General features: G+C 38.9%; 1 protein-coding gene across 1 annotated transcript in view; it reads right to left on the bottom strand.

The window, feature by feature from the left end:
* CRPPA (CDP-L-ribitol pyrophosphorylase A) overlaps positions 1-23,551 on the bottom strand; it is a 320,005-nt gene that overhangs the window by 286,835 nt on the left and 9,619 nt on the right. Inside the window, exon 2 of the mRNA XM_078441691.2 lies at positions 13,356-13,632. Coding sequence (XP_078297817.2) covers positions 13,356-13,632 — 277 coding nt within the window. The remainder of the gene's footprint in view (positions 1-13,355; positions 13,633-23,551) is intronic.

The following is a 23,551-nucleotide window of genomic DNA, read 5'->3' on the forward strand; positions in this document are numbered from 1 at the left end:
GTGCTTAAGACATTAATAGTAATGTTCATGCCAGCAATGCTTGCATTGGCAAAAATTAAAGAAAACGTAGGTTCATCAACTACAAATAGATGATATAAAACAGTGATCATGAACATGTGATAGCTGCACAGATTCACATAAAAACAATTCCCTAAATGTATTTGGGGGGAAAAAAAAAGTGCTGTCAAAATAAGCAAAAGTTAAATCATACAAATAATTATTTTTTACAGGGATATGAAAAATCATACAAACCTACTATGCCCTTTAGGAATACATCCGACAAAAATGAAAACAAAAAACAAAACAAGGAAATAAAAACAAATTTCAGGATAATGTTTATCCATGTGGGGAAATAAATAAGATCAGGGCAGGGATATGGTTTAAAAGTGACCAGTAATGTTCAGGTGGTGGATACCTAAGTGTCCAAAGTGCTTTTCAAATTCTCCCTTTTTAATTTCTTTTTTTTTTTAATTTTTTTTTTTTAACGTTTATTTATTTTTGAGACAGAGAGAGACAGAGCATGAATGGGGGAGAGTCAGAGAGAGGGAGACACAGAATTGAAACAGGCTCCGGGCTCTGAGCTGCTAGCACAGGGGCCCGATGCGGGGCTCGAACTCACAGACCGCGAGATCGTGACCTGAGCCGAAGTCGGCGCTCAACCGACTGAGCCACCCAGGCGCCCCTCTCCCTTTTTAATTTCTAAGAGTGTATTTGTGGACTCTCATTCTGACTACTAAAAACTTCTGAAGAGAAAAAATAACATCCATATCTGGGATGTAATTATGGTAGGACCGGTATACTGCAAGACTCAGTAAGGTTTAACTGGAAGCCTAGAGATCAGCTGTATAGTAGCACAATAGGAAGACCATTTAAAGCACAAAGTGACTACTGGTTTACTGAATAAAATACCCATAAAAAGGATAACATGTGGAAAAAAACTACCACTCACTCAACTATCTGGTTTAAACAAAGATGCTAATCCTGACAGGCACGAACTCCATAGCTGTTTCCATAGAAAGGGATGTTTGTTCAGAAACCTAACTCCTCATTTATGTGAATCTTTTCCGAAATTTAAAGTATCAAAATTAAGACACAAGTATGAACAAAGTCAGTTAGGTGCCTCTAAAATAGAGCTATTTGGGTAGTTTGTTACATGAAGCATAATTCCCAAGTTATCAAATACACTGCCTCATTGGGAATTAGCCTAATAAGCCCTGAATGGAAGCTTAACAGCTCAGCACCACAGTGATTACTTGCCTCTCACGGTAATCTATCCAAGTATTTCCACAAGTCAATGCATGGAAATCACAGATACAAATCACACAATGTGGAAAAATGAACCCCACCTCTCTGTTTACTTTTAGAAGCAAAATTCAACAATACTTATCCATACACAGAGCAGGTGCTGACATGCATTCCTACTCACCTATCTTCATTCAGGCTAATTATGACAACATACTATAGAAATCCTGACTATATAATTACAATTTCATTTAGCTGAGTTGTCTCTATTCTGAGACTACTTAATGAATGTTTACACAATCACATCTTCAAAGCTAATCATTGGTCATTATGAGATTGTGAGTATTTCATATTTTGATAATACAATAACTCCAATATCCTTTCATAAAAATAATTTATTCAATACAGAAATGTCAGTATTTTAGAAAAACTTATCCAAATTGCTCTATCACTCCATGTACCCCTAAAAAAAGGATATGTAGCATGAAGAAATAAAGCCCCCATTTGATATACTCAACTTTAACTCCTGAAAATTAAAGCAGTACCATTTAACTCACATCTAATTTGATCAAAAGTATTCTGCTTGGATGTCCTGGGTGTTTAATAAGCCTTACTACATTTTAATCCCTAGGTATATCACCACCCCTTGATCTGCCTCCTTCTCCAACTTGATTTAGAGGTAATACATAAAATATACAGGAGTCACAGTTTTAGCTAAAGAAAACAAAAGCTTTTCACACAGTAGCCTTTTCACCATCAGTAACACATCAAGTTTTACCTCATTCCATAGTCAGGGAATAATTCACTACCTACCCTGGGCACTTCAACTTTGTTAAAATAAGCCTCAACTTTGCCACTAAATACTCAGAAATCAGGCTTTCTCACATATCAAACTGCTTCTTTTAGACCCAGGTCTTAATACCAATGTTTCCCTCCAGTAAGATACAGAATCCAATGGCCCAGGAGCGCTTATTACCTGACCCCCCACCCAACACTGAATGAACTCTGACCTTCAATGCACTTGATCATGATCAAAACTAACCAATAGAGATCCAGTACAATTTACTGTTAGCCATGGTCAATTCTACCTAAGATTCTTTGTTTGGAAAATAGCATCTGTCGAGTCGTTTAGCTCTTTAATAACAAGCCCAAAATACTTTGCATAAATATCCAATACTGGATAGTCAAACAGTTTATTTTTCCTGATACACACATATTAGCTTTTACTTCTCAAGTTTTCCTTAATCGTTACTGAGTATAGTCCTGCTGTAAAATACAAAGATCGCCCCCCCACAAACACACACACCGCCCCCCCACCCCGACCCCATCAGAATTTCAGTTTATTAGGTTACACTATTTCTCTTCAGAAAGGGACTCAACATATTTTCTAACTAATGATGCTAACCATCCTACAGGGCATGGGATAGCCGCCCCCCCCCCAACAGAAAGTACCTTACGAAAACATGTAAGATTGTGCCAAGTTTGAGAAATGCTTTGCCACTTCAGTATTCAGATACACAAAGAAACTCAGGTCTGGAAGTCTACTCTCAGATACAAAAATACCTGTTGCCTTAAATACTGGAGAAACAACCCAATACAGTAAGTGTAGGGTACTTTTTATTAGGTAAGCAGTAAGATGTACCTAAGGGTCAGGAGTTGATAAGATCACAAGCAGTTAAAATTCTTTAGGTAACTAATACTAACATGGGTAGGTCTGCCAAATTCGGGAAAGCAATTCAGTGTCTGAAAAGGATGCTGAGGTCTGGGAGGGCAGGAGCATTTTAGAAGAGAAGATGAGGTCTACTGTCAGGGAATGGCAAAGAAAAATTAAAGCATTCACAAGTACATGTGTCCTATTACCCCTTGGCTCACATCATCCAAACAGGTCCAGCCAATCCAGTTCCTTAAACTCTTCCCCTGCCCCCCAACCTCTACTTCTTTCTCTATTTCAGTCTGCTTAAATAGACTTTGACCACTTCGCTAGATCATTACAAAGATCCCAGACTAATTTCAGTCCCCTCAACCTCCTGTACTCCATCTATCAAACCAGGGAGACAGCCATCTTTCTAAACTTCAAGTCTTAGGTTATTTCCCTTGGATGGGGGGAGGGGGAGATTTAATGGTTCCCCCCTGGTCTCCAAAAGCTAATTCAAGGAAAGAAATCAAGGAAGATTAATGAGTTCAAACCTACAGATTATTCCAGAGATGGTAAAAAAGGCAAATTTAAATGGTTCTGTTCAGTTGGAAGCTTAACATACAAGGTCTGCAATTATAGCAGAGAAGCTATAGCATGAGAGATTTCAGAGTAAATATGCCAATTTGGAGTTAAAACGGGTACATGCAAATGCTTTGTACCACGTCAAATAATCATCTCACAAACTTGCATGTTGTAGGATTCTTTTTATACAGTACTCTGGAAGAGACAAAAACAAAGGGACAGAGCACCTATCAAGAATTGACCTGGATTAGGAAGAGAGCAAGGGTCTGAGTACCAGGCAGCAGCAGGAGGGAATTCTTTGGCGTGTTACAAACTTCTGTTGTGATTGTAATCATCTATACAGGTATAAACACTCAGACTGTATACCCTCCCAAAAGTGAATTTTACTGTGTAACAGTACTTTTCAATGTGAACATTACTTTTCAATTAAGTAATGTGAGCATGATTTTGATTGCTCAGAAGTACTTTGTTCAGTTATATAAGAAGTTAAAGGAAACATTTTGAGTATGGGAAGATATATCTGGAAAGAGTGGTCAAAAAAAAACCCAGCAAAGATTGCAGTCACAGAAGACAAAGTAGAGAGAGCTACAGAAGGAAGGTCTGGTTAACGTTGTCAATTTAGCTAAGACATTCTGTATAGGCTGCTTTAGTATAATATGATTCTTTCTAATGTCAGCCACCTGGACTTAGCACAACCCCCACAGCTCACAACCAGAATGCCCTTATTTTAGACACCAGACCCAAGTGGGATCCCCACATCACCAGCTCTGCTGATATACTGGCTGCAAACCGAGAAGGTTCTCATAACCTCCAATGAAGTTCACCCAAAACTCCTAGAACTCAGGAAAATGATTAGAACTACATTTTGACAATGATTATTTATGATCACATGTGTATGACCAGGGATATGTATCCGACCAGATAAATGTCGAGAAACATGGGGTGAGGGCTTGCGAGTTCAGAACACAGCCTCTGCGGTGCCCTCTCCCCATGCAATCAGCACATCGCTGTTCAACCAGGTCGCTCCCCTGAGCTTCAGTGTCCAGGGTCTTCACTGTGATATCAGTTTGTCAGTGTGAGTCACTGAATCATTGACCATGTGGTTCAACTCAGTCTCCAGTGCAATTACTCTCCCCCAGAGGTTGGGCTGGTTCAAAGTCTCAAACCTCCAACTGCCATTGGTAATGAGACACCATTAGTATTTCTGACAACCAGCCCAGATCCTGAGTGATCTCATTAGCATCATCTCAGGGGAGATGGAAGGGGATCATGAAAAACAAAAACCCACCTCTATTACTTTGGAAATTCTAAATACTTCAATTCTTCCTTCAAGGAACCAGGTATAAAAGCCAGTCATCTTACTTATTTTATAACAGACTAAAACTGCACATATAGTTTGGGAGCTGAAAAATTACAGGTGATTTTGAACAGAGTAGTCAGAGAAGAAGAAGCCAGATCACTGTGCACTGAGGAGTAAACTTTTGCACTGAGGAGGTGCAAAAGAAGGAGCAATAGATGTGACCTGTTACTGTCAGAACTTGGCAAGGGAGGAGAAGATAAAACATGATTAAAGATCCAAGAACACAGGACTTTAATATGTGCAAGTAACTATGGAAATGTCTTCTCTCAGGAACACATTTTGAGGAGGTTGCCTTTCTGATGCACTATAATTTTCAAATTCATGTTATTACTGGCAGTTTTGTGTATATAACAGCTAGCTTATTAATCCTAAAATGACTTTCTCACATTTCTATGTTCCAACTTATTTTACCCTTTCCAACATCTCCCTTATAACAATGTCCTTGTTACTACTTTTCCATCTCTGGACTTTTTTTTTTTTTTTTTTTTTTTTTTTTTTTGACACAGAGAGAGACAGAGCATGAATGGGGGAGGGGCAGAGAGAGAGGGAGACACAGAATCGGAAGCAGGCTCCAGGCTCTGAGCCATCAGCCCAGAGCCCGACGCGGGGCTCGAACTCACAGACCGCGAGATCGTGACCTGAGCTGAAGTCGGCCGCCCAACCAACTGAGCCACCCAGGCGCCCCATCCATCTCTGGACTTTTAATTATGCAGAAATATAAAAATAATTTATACTTAGTAAAAAAACTTTTTTTAAATTTTTAACGTTTATTTATTATTGAGAGACAGAGAGAGACAGAGCACAAGCAGGGGAGGGACAGAGAGAGAGGGAGACACAGAATCCAAAGCAGGCTCCAGGCTCCAAGCTGTCAGCACAAAGCCCGACGCGGGGCTCGAACTCATGAACCCTGAGATCATGACCTGAGCTGAAGTCAGACGCTCAACTGACTGAGCCACCCAGGTGCCCCAGTAAAAAACTTCTAATTTCAGGACTATGGCTGACAAATTATCTTGCAAAACCTCTTGCAATGTAAAAAAAAAGTTCAGGAGAAAATGTTATTAATAGCTTTTTTCCCCAGTGTGACTCTTAAGGTTATTTTTTTTTTACTAATTTTTTAGGGGTGCCTGGGTGGTTCAGTTGGTTAAGCGGCAAAGTAGCCAACTCTTGGTTTCATCTCAGGTCATGAACTCACAGTCATGAGATCAGGCCCCACATCTAGCTCCATACTGAGCATGGAGCCTGCCTTGAAATTCCGTCTCCTCTTCTCTCCAGGCTCCTCCCCTTCTCTCTCCCGCTCTCTCTCTCTCTCAAAATAAATAAATAAACTTTAAAAAATCATTATTTTAGAACCGTGACTCATGAGATAACTACCTAGGACTAACATCACATCCAGAATCCAAGGAAGACAGTGGAGATGCGTTGGGTTATTAAGAGGATTTAGTATAAACAAATGAGACAGAATGAGGAATTCTGTCCTGACACTATGCTACCTAGTCCGCAAGAACTGTGGTCCTCACATTAAGATCCAGGTAACCATTTAAAAGGTAAGCCAGATAAAGCACAATAACCACTGCGTTAAGATTATACAAAATTGTATGTCTATCCTGGCTTGTATTCTGATGGGTAGGGGAACCTTCCCTGAGAGGCCCTAACTGTCATCTAGACTTAATGGGAGTTCAGAGTTTGGTTTAACATGACCATAAGGTGGATAAAACCTCAAGCCAAAAATTAACATAATGTGAATCCAAAATGGTAAAGCCCTCAGGATCCCTGGCAGAACACAAATCTGCTTCAAAAACACATCTTCATCCCATGCCCAAAGGATTCCTACTGATAAAGTCCTGCCAAACATGGGACTACAATACAAACTGCTCAACAGAGGAAGAAACAAATCTTGAATAAAAGTGGAGAAATGAAGAAGTTAAGAACTACGAAGAATTACATTAGCTACAATGAATTAAATATTTGTATTTAAGTACTGAAAGAATATAAAATTGTGAAAAAAAAAGGGGGGGGGGGGGCAATGACAGCTGAAAAGGACCGAATCAAACTCCTAGGAAGTCAAATTTTGATTGTGAAAATACTTCAACAAGATATTATATTAGGACTAATATAAATGAAAACCGAGGCTACTCAGAAACCACCACCCCCGCTACATACACACACGCGCGCGCGCCAGAAAAAAAAAAATGATGTTATGAGGACAGGGTAAGGTTTACCAGACATTCAGTGATGCAAAAGTAGAAGGGAGAAAAAGCTGTAGGATCAGAAATGGGGTAAAGTCAATATTTAAAAGTTAATGATATGGAAGGCTCTAGAATTGATAAGATATTAATCAAACTGCATGAATAAATCCTAAGCAAGGGAGGAAAAAAGATATTCTTATATAGTCACACCATAGAGACAATGCACAATACCTTTGAAAAATAAGTGACTTTAAAATCAACCTGGCAGACACTATGTAGCTAAGATGCCAACTTAGCAGGAGGACCCTAGACTTGACTTATCCCTTGAACACAGCTACATTATTGTCAAATCATACCCCGGAAAGTGACTTGAGTACTGACAGAACAGACTGTACAACTAGAGGAATAGAAGAGGCCACACAGAGGAAGGTATGAAGTATGGAGACATGGTTTGGGGAAGAAACCTATCGTGGGTGCTGCAGAGGGAAAGGAGTCCTGGCCACAAAGAAAGCTAAGAGAAAGAGAGAGATCGGAGTGCACGTGGGTACACTCAGGAGAACTCTTCTCCAAAGCCATTGGCTGGGAAAACGAGAGAGGCTGATTCTCTTGAGTTCCACAGCAGGTCTCAAAGCCAGGAGTTTTAGCGGTTGGCGGGCTTGGCTGGGAAAGAGGCCTGAGAACACTGCCCTCCTCCTGGAAAGAAGGCAGGCGAACCATCTGGGAAAGACTGCATGATCTGAGGGTTGCCTAAAGTGCTTGGGAAGAGACCGTTCACTCTTCCACTGTCTCTTAGAGGTGGTGTTCACAGAAACGCCTTTCTGGGGACAGAAGAGCGGGCAGGCAGCACTTCCCTTCCCTGCCCCACAGCATAGGCGCAGAGACACCTGCTGACGGCAGCTAACCCAGACACTGGCTGCTTAGCCTGTGTCACTACAAACCCCATGCCCCTGTGCTCCGGCTTACCTGCCCTTCTCAGTCAAACCTACATCTGTCCCAGAGTGACGAGACCCTCTCCAGAAGACTAGTGCAGGCCCCCTAACATGGCACATCCTTAAAGTTTGTAGTTTAAAAGTCATCATTAAAAACAAATATTTAAAAAAAAAAAAAAAAAAAAGGCATCAGGCTTGACTGGGATAGAGCCCAAAGGACAATGTACTGTTCCAGGTGGGCAAGCAACCTGGAGACAGACTGTGTGACATCAGCAATCTGAAAGATGCCTGGGACGCTTATGGGGAAGTTACTTGATATTCGGGGGGGGGGGGGGGTAGTTCCCTGACAGCAGCAAGCACAGAGAAGTATGGAAAATAATGAAGTTGAACAAAAGGGAGAATGAATTATGCAACATGCAAGTAGACTTAGGGAACTCAGTGACTCCATCACATACTGTAATATTTGTATAAAACGAGTCCCAGAGGACGAGAGAGAAGAGGGGGCAGCAGGTTTATTTCAAGAAATAAGAAGTAAAAACTTTCCTATTCTGGGGAAGGAAACACATAGATATCCTAATCCAGAAGTCATAGAGAACTCCCATTAAAATCAACAAAAGCAGGTCAATACCAAGACATATTGCAGTTAAATTTGCAAAATATAGAGAAAAAGAAAACATCCTAGAAGCATCAAGACAAAAGAAGTCCTTAACTTCCAAGGGAGACCCATAGCACTAGCTGCAGATCTCTGCACAGAAACTTGGCAAGCCAGGAGGGAGTGGCATAAAATATTCATTGTGCTGAGAAAAATTTGAGAAAATTTGAGAAAAATCTGCAACCAAGAATACTCAACACAGCAGGCTATCATTCAGAATAGAAGGAAAGATATAGAGTTTCCCAGACAAACACAAACTAAAGGTGTTTGTGACCACTAAACCAGCCCTGTAAGAAATACTGAGTCTAAAGTAAAGACCAAAAGTAACAAAGATACTTCAGAAATGACAAAACAAGTAATAAAATGATACTAAATATGTATCTATCAATAATTACTCTGAATGTAAAGGGACTCCAGTCGAAAGACACAGTGTGTCAGAATGGATTAAATAAAAAAAACCAGAACCCATCTATATGTTGCCTATGAGAGACTTATTTTAGACCTAAAGACACCTGAAGATTTCAAGAGAGGGGCTGAAGAAACATTTACCATGCAAATGGACATCAAAAGAAACCCAGACTAGCCATATATATACAGGTAAACATTTTTTTTTTAATTTTTGAGAGAGACAGAGACAGAGACAAAGCACGACCAGGGGAGGGGCAAAGAAAGAGGGAGACACAGAATCTGAAGCAGGCTCCAGGCTCTGAGCTGTCAGCACAGAGGGCGACTTGGGGCTCTAACTCACAAGATAAAGATCTGAGCCAAAGTTGGATATCTAACCAACTGAGCCACCAGGTGCCCCCAAACAAACTACATTTAAACCAAAGACTGTAACCAGAGATGAAGAAGGGCACTACATCATAACAAGTGGAACTACTGTCAACTGTAAATTGAATTCCAACATGGAATACCAAAATATATAAAACAGTTAATGACAAACATAAAGAAACTCATTGATAATAATACAGTAATAGCAGGAGACTTTACATCATTTACATCAATGGACACATCATCTAAGCAAAAAATCAACAAGGAAACAGTGGCTTTGAATAACACACTGGACCAGATGCACAAAACAAATATATCAGAACATTTCATTCTAAAGCAGCAAAATACACATGGGACATTCAAATACACATGGGACATTCTCCAGCAAAGATCACATACTAGGTCACAAATCAGGCTTCATCACATACAAAAAAAAAAGTAAGATTGTATCATGCATCTTTTCTGGCCACAGCACTATGAAACTTGAAGTCAATCTCAAGAAAAAAATTGCAAAGACCACAAAAACATGGAGATTAAACAACTAAAGAATGCTACTAAAGAATGAATGGGTCAACCAAGAAATGAAGAAATAAAAAAAAAAAAAATTAAAAAAAAAAAAAAACACGGCAACAAATGAAAATGAAAACACAATGGTCCAAAACTTCTGGGATGCAGCAGAGGCAGTCATAAGAGGGAAGTATACAGCAATACAAGCCTACCTCAAGAAACAAGAAAAATCTCAAAAAACCTAACCTTACACCTGGAGGAGCTATAAAAGAACAAATGAAGTCTGAAGCCAGTAGAAGGGAAGTAATAAAGATTAGAACAGAAATAAATGATATAGAAAGTGAAAAAAAATATTTAGATCAAGGAAACCAGCTGTTTACTTGAAAAAATAATACTGATATGCCCCCTAAAAGAGAAAGAACCCCAATAAACAAATAATAAGAGGAGAAATAACATCCAACACAATAGAAATACATACAAGATTATAGTATGAAGAATTATATTCTAACAAATCAGACTACATGGAACAAATAGATAAATTTCTAGAAACATAAAATATCAAAACTGCAGCAGGAAGAAATACCAAATTCGAATAGACCGATATCCAGCAAAGAAACTGAATCAGTAATCAAAAATCCCCAACAAACCAAATCCAGGGCCAGATGGCTTCCCGGGGGAATTCTACCTAACATTTAAAGAAGAGTTAATACCTATTCTACTCACACTTTTCCCAAAAATAGAAATTGAAAGAAAACTTCCTAACTCATTTTAGAGGCAGCATTACCCTGATTCCAAAACCAGACAAGATTCCACTAAGAAAGAGAACTAGAGGCCAATATCCCTGATGAACATGGATGCAAGAATTCTCAAACATATTATATATGTATATGTATATATATATATACATACATATATGTATATATATATATATATATATATATATATATGCAAATTGAATCTACAGGACATTGGAATAATCATTCATGGGGTGCCTACATGGCTCAGTCAACTGAGCACCCAACTCTTAATTTTGGCTCAGGTCATGATCCCAGAGTCTTGGGATCCAGCCCCGTGTTGGACCCTACAATGAGCATATAAATAAATATCAAAAAAAAAAAAAAAAAGTATTTCACCTATCTGTATTAAACTCATTTCCTACTGTCTTGAAAATTATTCCTTAACACCATCCAAACAAGACATCACTTCCATTGTTTTAAATGTTTATTTTTGAGAGAGACAGAGAGAACACAAGCATGAGCCAGAGAGGAGCAGAGAGGGGGACAGAAGATCCCAAGCAGGCTCTGTGCTTAGTCAAGAGCCCCATGTGGGACTCAAACTCACAAACCGTGAGATCATGAATTGAGCCAAAGTCAGACGCTTAACCAAATGAGTCACTCAAGCGCCCCACAAGACATTATTTCTAGAAGACATCAAGTTCCTGAAGCTTCAAAATAAATAGTGAAGATTTTGCTTAAAACTAGCTTCTTAATTCAATCAAAGTTTCACAGATTTCATTAAAACATCATGTATGATTTAATCATGTGCATAATACATAAAAGTTATTCTATCAACATTCATTATAAAGAGTCAAAGAATTCCAACACATCTGCAACAAAAAAAACAGTAAATGCTATGCATGTTTATGTTTTATTAAGTCACCAGTTAAACCAGGATATCTTAGCTTATTATTAACTGCAGCAGGAGAGTCCTCTTAACTTTCAGACCTATTACCACAAGTATCACTTTACAGACAATCTTAGAAATAAGATCTCAAAAAAAAAAAAATCAGCAAAAAATTCCAAATGTGTAATTTGTATTGTGAGCTTGACTGATATTTTTCCAAAAGGTAACATAGCCAAAGGTCTCTAATTTTATTTGCCTTATAGTATAAATTTTTCATTATCAGCCCCACCTATACAGTGCTCCCTAGGAACTTGCTCAAATTTGTCAAGTTTCACTCTAATTCCTCAGTGTTATAAATCCTGTGCCCTTTTCTTCCTCTTCATTTCACTTCTAACTGATCATCTTGCATCTACTACAGTAAAGGAGCCTGGAGAACAGGAAGGAGTCACAGAAGAAATAGGAGGGCCCTGACCAAGTTTTGAGGTCAACTAACGTACCTCTATGATCATTTTCACTCCATTAACACTACATCAAGCTACCATTTTTAAGTTACACTGAAGAAAAATGTTTTATTTGATTGATGGAATTCTTATACAGGTTTAAAAGGAATTCATGCTGCAGGGAGATGAGATAAAATTACCACCAATTTCCTGACAAAATTGCAGTTACATATAGATCACTGAAGACAAATCAAATACTATCTTTTCCAGACTGGTATTTTTTAACTCACCACCCATATGGCTAAGAAGGCTTAGAGGACTCCTTCCATTGGTCTACAATCCTACATGTTGTAATTCATCTTAATACCTTTTTTTTTTTAAAAACTTAACACCTAATTTCCAATAGTAAAAAACCCCACAGGTATTAGCACCTGCATTGTTTTAAATGTTTATTTAAAGAGAGAGAGAAACAGAGAGACAACTAGAGGAGGCACAGAGAGACAGGGAGAGAGAGCATCCCAAACAGGCTCCACACTCAGCACAGAGCCTGACCCAGGGCTCAAACTCATCACTGTGAGATCATGCATGACCTGAGCCAAAATCAAAAGTCAGCCATTCAACCAACTGAGCCACCCAGGCATTCCATCGTCTGTATTTTTACAAGTAAGGAAAGTAAAGAAAATGGGCTTGAAGAGGTTGAGAAAGTTGCACATACACCATTAATTAAAAAATGTTTAAGAGGGGCCTAAGCATGTCCAGCTCCATAGCTTATTGCTATTATGCTATACCAACTGTGTACAACACGTTGCACTGTCTCAAATTTAGACTAGAAAACTATTACCTTATTTTTAGGATTTTTATCTACTAATATAAGAACAAAACAAAGATGTTCTAGACATTACCAAAGGTCTTTTGCTCTCCTGTCTTCTTTGGTGAAATATCACACAGAATTCTGTGTCATCTTAAAATGTTTCACTTTAAAGGGTGTGAAAATCTTGCCTAGTTATTCATGCTGGAAAGTAAACCAGTTCCGGAAAGTCAAAGCACAATGTGCATGTGATCAGCCAAATTTTTGATAATCATGTGTCCTAGACTTGAGAATTTTCTTAGGTATTTTCAGGTAAGTGTACATTGCTTCTCATTTATTCAAGGTGCATACATAGCCATACTCTGAAGACATTATTACATTTTTCTCCAAAAAGCTCATGTTATGATGAGGCACTGGACTGTAAGAAAAAATAAATTCCGGTACAGTCTCATGACCTACAACACTTCAAGCTTCCTGAAAAAAAAATTAGTATGATGCTTTTAAGTCATCATGCCTGTTTCATATAGACATTTAAATAGGATTTCATCAAAATCCAGCAATTCAACATTTGCTATTGTATTTGCATCTTTTATCCACCTTCAGAAGTATAAACACTTACCCCATATTCCTTAGCAGCTGTGACAACCTTAAGAAGGACATCTTCTTCAACAAATGGTCTCACAGCATCATGGATTATCACAACTTCTGGCTTAGACAGTTTAGAGTCAGGCTGGTCCTCTGCCAGTGCTTTGAGTCCATTGAAAATTGACCTGTGACGGGTCACTCCAGCTTCAACCAGTGAGATGCGTTGATGCTGGTACTTCTGAATGATACCCTTCATTGCTTCCATGTTCTCTCCAGTTACTGCAACAACAATGTCCTTTATCCAACATACTCTAAAAGGAAAGAGTACATACATTTAATATAAATAGAGCCTTATACAAGTTAAGCTAGTAACAAAACTGAATTAGTAAGCACTACTGTAACTTCATAGGGCTATCAAAAACTGAAAGTTAAATCAGTTTTATGCATTTTATTGTGTCTAGTAAAAAGATTGTTAATCGGTGAATATTTCACACTATAGATAGTAACAGATGTAGTGTTTTATACTCCATAGTCAAATTTTATCTATATAAATACTATACAATAGATATGGATTCCAAAGTTTGGATTCTATTATCAGTACATTGAGATAAAAGAATGCAGTAATAGTCCTTTAAATTGATTTTTTTCCAAATCATTTGTTCAATAAAATAGGAACAAATCAAAGCAGTTTTGAATACCAGAATTTCTGTCTCTCTCAAGAAATCCATCAAATCACTAACACAGCTGCATAACTTTGCCTACATCCAAGTGAAACATCATGCCTTAAATGGGATACTAAGATTATATCAAGTTCAAAATGATAAACTTTGTAATAAAATATTTAATTAAAGAATTGACCTATTGAGTCAAAGTATTAAACAATCTTTCTATTGTAAAATATTTTTTTAAACACTTACTGACATTTTGCACTGCATACTCCATAGCATTGAGTGGCAACTGCATTAGATTTTGGCAGACTTCTTGAACACCAGCACTAACAGAGCTTGAGGTCATTATAGACTCTATGTTCCACATAGAGCCAACAGGCTCAGACCAGGCAAACTGCCTCTGACCCACAATACGAACTCTGAATAAAGGTCACTTTAAATTTTTTTTTTTTTTAATTTACATCCAAGTTAGTTAGTATATAGTGCAATAATGATTTCAGGAGTAGGTTCCAGTGATTCATTCCCTATGCATAACACCCAGTGCTCATCCCAACAAGCGTCTTCCTTAATGCCCCTTACCCATTTAGCCCATTGTCCCTCCCATAACCCCTCCAGTAATGCTCTGTTTGTTCTCCATATTCAAGAGTCTCTTATTTTTTGTCCCCCTCCCTGTTTTTGTATTGCTTTCGATACAAAACAATACTCTTGTGTTCTTCTGTTCTGTGTCTTAAAGCCCTCATATGAGTGAAGTCATATGATACCTGTCTTTCACTAATTTAGCTTAGCATAACACCCTCTAGTTCCATCCATGTAGTTGCAAATGGCAAGATTTCATTCTTTTTGATTGCCGAGTAATACTCCATTGTGTATATATACACCACATCTTCTTTATCCATTCATCCCTTGGTGGACTTTTGGGCTCTTTCCATACTTTGGCTATTGTTGATAGTGCTGCTATAAACACGGGGGTGCATGTGTCCCTTCGAAACAGTACACCTGTATCCCATGAATAAGTGCCTAGTAGTGCAATTGCTGGGCCATAGGGTAGTTCTATTTTTAGTTTTTTGAAGAACCTCCATACTGTTTTCCAGAGTGGCTACACCAGCTTGCACTGCCACCAACAATGCAAAAGAGATCCTCTTTCTCCACATCCTCGCCAGCATCTGTTGTTGCCCGAGTTGTTAATGTTCGCTGTTCTGTCAGGTGTAAGGTAGTATCTCATTGTGGTTTTGATTTGTATTTCCCTGATGATGAGTGATGTTGAGCATTTTGTCATGTGTAGGTTGGCCATCTGGATGTCTTCTTTGGAGAAGTGTCTATTCATGTCTTTTGCCCATTTCTTCACTGGATCATTTGTTTTTTGGGTGTTGAGTTGGATAAGTTCTTTGTAGATTTTGGATACTAACCCATTATCTGATATGTCATTTGCAAATATCTTCTCCCACTCTGTCACTTGCCTTTTAGTTTTGCTGATTGTTTCCTTCACTGTGCAGAAGTTTTTATTTTGATGAGGTCCCAATAGTTCATTTTTGCTTTGGTTTCCCTTGCCTCTGGAGACATGTTGAGTAAGAAGTTGGTGCGGCCAAGTTCAAAGAGGTTTTTGCCTGCTTTCTCCTTGAGGATTTTGATGGCTTCCTGTCTTACATTTAGGTCTTTCATTCATTTTGAGTTTATTTTTGTGTATGGTGTAATAAAGTGGTCTAGGTTGATTTTTCTATGTCACTGTCCAGTTTTCTCAGCACGGTTTGCTGAAGAGACTGTCTTTATTCACCAGATATTCTTTCCTACTTTGTCAAAGATTAGTTTACCATACTTTTGTGGGTCCATTTCTGGGTTCTCTATTCTGTTCCATTGATCTGAGTGTCTGTTTTTGTGGCATTACCATACCGTCTTGATAATTACAGCTTTGTAATACATCTTGCACTCCAGACTGTTATACCCCCAGCTTTCATTTTCTTTTTCAGGATTGCTTTGGCTATTCGGGGTCTTTTCTCGTTCCATACAAAGAACTCTCAGCCTCTGAGACACTCTATATGCAGGCTAGACAGTGAAAATCTTATATACATTTTTACAAAGATGGAAAGTTCTGAATATTACTGAGTGAAATGAGTTTTATTTATGTGAACACTTGGTTGATTTACTTAATTATTAACCTCCAACCTTCTGTAATTGAACCAACCCTTTCCAATCCCATTCTTCCTGTCGCTACAACAGTAATATACAGATGAGCAACACAAAGAGCTACTTTATAGGCACACTGTATTTTTAAGTCCATTCCTTTAACAGGTATTTACTGAATGAAGATGCTGATAAACTAAGCATTGACAACACAATGAAAATAAATACTGCCTTTGCTGAGGTTACAGATCAAACAAAGAACCCCAAGGAACAACAGCAATCTGTGATCAAGTGTTATGAAGAAATCCAGGCTCACATGCAAGCAGATCATCTGACTAGCACAGAGAAGGCCAAGGTGATATTCCCTAAGGAACCAGAATTTGCTATAGGATCCAAATGGTGAGTGGCAGGGAAAAATAGGCAAAGGAGTATGAAGGTCTGCTGTAAGTAAAAGCCATTACAAGGTCCTGAGGGCCAGGAAGCAAATGGAGTCAAATCGTTTCAGCAATGGAATGGGATGAGAGCCTATGAAGAAGCTGGAGGTCAAGGCAAGACCCAGAATAGGCTAAGCCATGGGGCCTCACAGACCATGTGGTGAGTTTTAATGTTATAATACAAAGCCATAAACAAAGCTTTATGCAGGAGAGGACATTTCTCTAAAAAAATTAAAAAATTTTTTAAAGTGCTCACTTACCCAAATGTGTATCATATCATAAAACAGTGCCTAGAAAACTCTAATAGTCAAAAAAGCCCCTAAGAGAAGACTACTTCCTAATTTCCCACACCTGTGAAGGGACAACCCTACATGCCAAAGGAACTTTACAGATGTGGTTAAGGATCTTGAAATGGAATGATTTTCCTAGACCATCTAGGTATGTCTAATATAATCCCAGGAATCCTTAAATGTGAACAAGAGGCAGAAAAGTCAACGCAGCAGATGAGTTAATAGAAACAGTGGCCAGTGTGATACAGGACCACAAGTCTAGGAATATAAGCAACCTCTAGAAACTAGAAAGTGGCCAGGAAATGGACTGCCCCTTGAGTGTCCAGAACAAACATAGCATTGCCAACACCTTTATATTTTAGTCCAGTGACACCTACTGTAAACTTCTAACTTCCAGAAGTTGAAGGTAGTAACATGTTGCTTTAAGTCACTCACTTCATGGTTTTTTTGTTTGTTTTTGTTTTGTTTTGTTTTAACAGCAGCTAATTTAGTACACTCAGTTTTACTCTTGCTACAAGGTAGAGATGGTAGAGAAAGAGGAAAAGCAGACAGACCCAAGTAGGAGATGACTGCTGCTTCATTCTGGGAAAGACGATGACTGTAGCCTCACTACCAGATGGAGCTTGTAGATGGGGTTTAAGAGATAAATTAGAGAGCATAACCTTTGCAAAATTGGCAAAAAAGTTTCATTATGACATAAAATAACTAACATTAAGCATTTACTATGGCTTAAGCCTTAGTCATGTTCTAACTCCTGTAATCCTCATTCTCTATGGTCTCTCTTAAGTGGGAAACAATTAAGAGGTGACATATACATTCTACTTAGCTTTCCCAAACTACCATCTTGTACCAAAAAGTTCTTGAAATCGTTTTACCAAAATACAATACCATATTCCACCTTCTAGAAGGTAACTTCCATGACAGAAAGGACAACATCTGTTTTGCCCATTGCTTTTCACATACCTGGTATACCCTCATTTATTTGTTGAATAAATGACCTTGGTCAATCTCACCTACCAGCAACGGTGTAGTATCTCTCAACACAGCATCATCTCAAAGGTTATAAGAACAAAAGAAGCTCTTCATTAAGCTGATCAGCTACAAAAACTCAAAAAAAAAAAACAACAACAAAAAAAAAAAAAACCACAGTATAACCTTCCCTATGTGATATGGTTTTGTTTCAAGCATTTGACTCCTTACCTTCACTTCAATAACTTTAGGCTCCTAGAAAGCCAGAATTACTTATGTTTTGTCAGACACTGGGGGGAATTCCAATCACAAGCAAGCTGAAACAATGCAGAAATATTCACAAAGCACCTAAGAGTAAGATATGTATTATGATGTGCAGTCAATAGAAAGTATTAGGGAGTAAGTCTCAGTGTTGGTTGCTCTGCTTTGTAGCCCATCCATCCCCCATCCCTTTCATTACAAACTTAATTGATTACAGTGTACTCACACAGTTTAGAATTTATACTGTACTTATAGCACCCACTCCACATGCGCCCCCCCCCCCACCCCGCAACTGACAAGTGACAGTCCGTGGTCTCTAAATGTGAAGCTTCCCAAGGTTCTGTCTTCACTGACACAAGCTGTGACCAAAGCACTCATCTCCTCCATTATTTATTGCACCAGCCTCTTAGCTGGTCTCGTTCTACTTTTTATCCCAACATAACACATTCTCACCACTTCTGGAGGATTTTTCTCAACAGCAAACCTAAAGTTACCCCCTGCTGCTTCTTGAGCAGGACCCTTCAAGGTCAGCCTACTTGTCCCTATGCCACTTCATCTGTCCCATTCCCCTCTTATTTAGGAGGACATTTTCTCTCACATCCAGGTCTTTGCTTATGTTACTTCCTTTGCTACCCAGCACACCTACCCCATCTTGGGGTGGGGCAAGATGGGAAGCTCAGTTCCACCTGTTCAGCTGTCAGTTCAGATATGGCTTCCCCCAGGAAGCTTTCCCAGGCATTTTGGGAGCAGCATCCCTGTTCTCCACTTCCAGAGTACTCTTACTGCTAGAGAGATTTACCATCATACTCTACGGTTTCCTTTTCTATCTCCTTCACTAGGCTGCCAACTCACAGAAAGCAAAGTCTACACTTCAGAGCTTGGCACATTCTAAACCAAGGAGTATTAGTAATATTAACAGCAACTAAGATTGATGGCTCGCTCAGTAACATGTGCTATGTACAGCACTTGCCTGTAATATCTCATCCAATATATCAGATCGCAGGAAATCACTATTATCACTTTACAGAGGACATGGAAGCAGTGACCTGCCCATGATCTCACACTTAAGAAATGCAGGGACCTGGGTGGAACCAAGTCTGATTTGGGAGCACACTGTTAACTTCTACAAATGCACTAACAGTCTGTGAGAAAGAGGTGGCAAAATTATGTCAGTATCCATTGTGTCTCCAGCACATCATTTATATTCTTAGTGATGAGCCATGTAATACGGCTACATTTGTGATCAAAATGACAAATTTCCTTTATTTCTCGTAATTCAAGCAAAAATAAACACCTAACATTTGCCAGGCAGTATGCTAGACACTTGTTATATAATAATGAACCAAGACTGGCAGAATTCCTGACCTCATAGACCATATGTCAGTATCTGTTAAATGAATCCATGAATAGGAAAGATTTAAATAACTAGAAAGGAATAAATTATTACTTTTATAATTGTTTAAGCCTTTTCTCTGTTCATGGATTCAGTTAACACTTTTGACATAATGGTCTGTGATTTGCTCAAGTTTAAAGGAAAGAATTATTAACAGTGATCAAATATATTTCAGTTTATTAATAAAACATCACACTAAGGTTTTTATTTTTTAAAAACATTTTAAGTACATGCTCAACTAAATCAGTAGGCAAAACTACTCTATAATCAAGAATTTAACTTGTACTCTAAGCTATTTATCTCTTCATAGTGTATTTTATCAGAAAAAAAGTCACTTAAAAGCAACTTTTAAAGATCTTAAGTTGCTATTTTTTCATAAAAATTACTTCCAATTAAATGTTAATACTGAACAATTAAGAGGGAGAAAGACAAGGCATTGCTAGACTTAATAGTCATTCAAATACCTGCACAATGAGTCAATGAATTAATGAACTCCCCAAGATAGTTACTAGAATGCCTTCAAAGAGCTATAATTGTTTCAAAGAAAGTCAGTCATAATAGATGTAAATAATTAGATATACCCAAGTCCTTTGATTATTTCCAAAAGTCGTAAGAGACTCTAAGCAGCAAAGTCTTTTAAGTCTTTTATTCTTTCTCAAACTATAGATTAAGGCCTATTAGTGTATCAATTTAGGGAGTTTAGGTTAACATTTTTGAATAAATGATATAGAAATTAATAGAAGGGTAAAGTTAGAATGTATAGCAAATAGGACAGGTTTTCTTGAAATTCAAATACGTACATATTGTGTATTTATGTGCTTGGTGGAGTCATAATGCAAAATATTTTTTTAAACAAGTTACAATAAAAAAATTTAGGAGACATGGTCTTAGACCACTCTTAAGAGATAACGGAATTATGGTATTTTGTTCAGCAACCAAGCACTTGCAATCCTTTTTAAGTACTATTTATATTTCAAAGGATTTATTCACATTCTTTTCTAGTTGTAGAATTAAGAGACTTTTACAGTATTAAAGTTAAATAATGTAGAATCATGGGACTGAGAAAAACCTTAACTACCTCACACAGTGCCTACTGAACAAGTATTTGCTGAATAAATGAATCTGGCTGACCTCCTTAGTGGAAAGCATGCCCACACTGAATTGCTGTACCCAGATTTCATCAAGTTCTCTTGACTAATTCCTTTCTAGCACATTCCCTAGGCAAATTACAAGGCTATCACCTATAGACATTTTGAGGAAAAATTATCATTTCTCATATTTTCTCCCACAATGCTAAAAAATCACTTACGGTATTCTGCTTGGGCAGCTGAACATGATCAGTTAAAAATGACAGATTTAAACACATGCTTTTTATATAAACAGACAGGGAGGGAGATGCCTGGGAGGCTCAGTTGGTTAAGCATTGACTCCTGGTTTTGGTTCAGATCATGAACTCAGTTTGTGAGTTTCAGCCCCACATTGGACTCTGTGCTAACAGTGCAGAGTCTGCTTGGGATTCTCTCTTGGTCCCTCTTTCTGTCCCCCCCCCCCCACCACTCATGCTGGCTCTCCAAATAAATAAACTTTATAAATAATAAGCAAACAGATACATGGAGTGCCTGGGTGACTCAGTTAAGTGTCCAACTCTTGATTTCGACCCAGGTCATGATCTCATGGTTGGTGAGTTTGAGCCCCACGTCAGGCTCTGTGCTGACCACGCAGAGTCTCCTTGGGATTTTCTCTCCCTTGCTCTCTGCCCCTCCCCAGTTTGGCCCCAAGGGACAGTGGCAGCTAGGGCTGACTGCCATGACAGTCTTCATAGAGATTAGGCTTGTGGATTGTACTGTGGCCATATTTGGTAGATTTACATCTCCCCATACCTACCCTGCTATTTTAGCAGCAAACCATTGTTGAGTTGGTGTGAAGGGGATGGCTCCCAATTGCCCCCACAATGTCAGGTCTCCTTATCAGGTCTCATGACCCCAGACTTCCTACTTGAAGTCCAACCTACCAGTCCTAATCTCTCCTTGAAAGAGTCCCATGGGGGCCTTCCCACTGGCAATTTGACACAAACATCTAGTCATACAAACACAGTCTTATTGTATTTTTAATACATAATGTAGGCCTATTGTTTCCCTTAACTCAGATTTGACCCTTAATGATGTATTAAGAAAATTATTTAAAGTTCAATTCCTGTATTTGAACATGTTCAACTGAAAGTAACTTAAGTACCTTTTTCTTTCTGAATCCTTAATTCAATTAGTCACTAAAACCAGTCAATTCCTGTCTAAATATTTCTCCTGTCTTCCCTACTCCAACTTTTAGTTCAATTCAAGCAATCAACATTGCTCATTTAAATTAACATTTATATATGTACATATATATTTCTATCTTGTTTCAATACAATTTCCAGGGTTTTCAGAAAGAGTAAGATAGAACAAGTACACAAGAAAGCAAAAATTAGAGACAATCTATTAACTCAGAAAATCTATTAAGTCATCAGTGCATACACACACTTCAACACATACACCTATCAGCTGGGAAGATGGTGGAGTAGAGGACCTTAAGCTCACCTCACCCCATGGTTACAACTAAATGACCATATCAGTATAAATAACCCAGGAAACGACCAATACACTGGTGGTACAAACTCCACAACTAAGGGCAGGGAAAAGGTCACATCAAAGGTACAAAGGGCTGAGATGTAGTCTGAGAGCAAAAGAGACCATGCCATTCAAGCTGGCAGCACAGTAAAGGGCAGAAAACACATTTTCACACCAGGAGCCCATGAACTGGGAGAATGAATCTCTAGTATTTTCTTTTGAGTGAGTTGAGTGAAGGCCAAATTTCATGAGTTCCTAAAACAAGTAGGACTTAAAGCCTGGAATTTTAAAAATCCCAGGCTTGGCTCTAGGAGAGCCCAGAAAGCTTTAGGAAGCAGAATCCCCATCCTTAAAGAGATAGCAGGATAAACAGCCCATGCAGATACAGTGTAGAACCAGCAGTTTGAAAAATGCCTGGGGTAGACTGCCCCCCCCCCCCCAGATGAGCAGTTTGCTCATCTCAGAACACCACCTGAACAAACAGATGCCACTAGGAGACACCTCCAGGAACAAAGAAGCTGGCAAATGCTATTTCCCTCCCCAGCCCCATAGCATAAACAATGGTTACCTGTGGGAAGCAGCACAGTACTGACACTCATAGCTTAACTTGCTTTCACAAAGCTCCACCAGGCCATGCCACTCCCAAATGCTTCAATGGATCCACCCCTTTCCAGTCACTCTTGCCTCCATCCCCCTGCTCTGGGCCCTCCCCCAGAAGACCAGCACAAACACTGCCAACGCCACATCTGACCTGAGCATTTTGTAGGTCCTCAGTTTACATAGTGGTGGGGGCAAGTCTCAGTTCTCAAGCAGACCACTGCACACCTTGCTGCCCACAACAGGCAGAGAGGGACTCTGCCCACAGCTGAACTGAACGAACAATAGGGCAAGACTCAACAGCAGAGCAGACACAACACACATAGAAGACATTCCCTGAAGCTCCTGGCCCTGGGTAACTTCAGAGCCCTGAAGGACCTCTTCTTCATAAGACTGTTATCATAGGAAAGTCAGCTACTTCTCTTGCTCTTTTTTTTTTTTTTTTTTAAACGTTTATTTATTTTTGAGACAGAGAGAGACAGAGCATGAGCAGGGGAGGGGCAGAGAGAGAGGGAGACACAGAATCCGAAACAGGCTCCAGGCTCTGAGCTGTCAGCACAGAGCCCGACGCAGGGCTCGAACTCACGGACTGTGAGATCATGACCTGAGCCGAAGCCAGACGCTTAACCGACTGAGCCACCCAGGCGCCCCTACTTCTCTTGCTCTTAACAGAGAGAAATAGATACACTAAGTCAAACAAAATGAGAAGACAGAAATACATTTGCCAAATGAAAGAACAGGACCAAATCACACCATCTGACCCAAGCAAAACAGATGTAAGTATTATGGCTGATAGAGAATTTAAAATAAGTATCATAAAGATACTCACTGGACTTAAGAGTGGAGGACATCAGTGAGACACTTAACAGAGAGCAAAAAAAACAAAAACAAACAAAC

This window comes from Panthera onca, chromosome A2, assembly GCF_046562875.1.
Source record: "Panthera onca isolate mPanOnc1 chromosome A2, mPanOnc1 haplotype 2, whole genome shotgun sequence".
In the NCBI taxonomy this organism is placed as follows: domain Eukaryota; kingdom Metazoa; phylum Chordata; class Mammalia; order Carnivora; family Felidae; genus Panthera; species Panthera onca.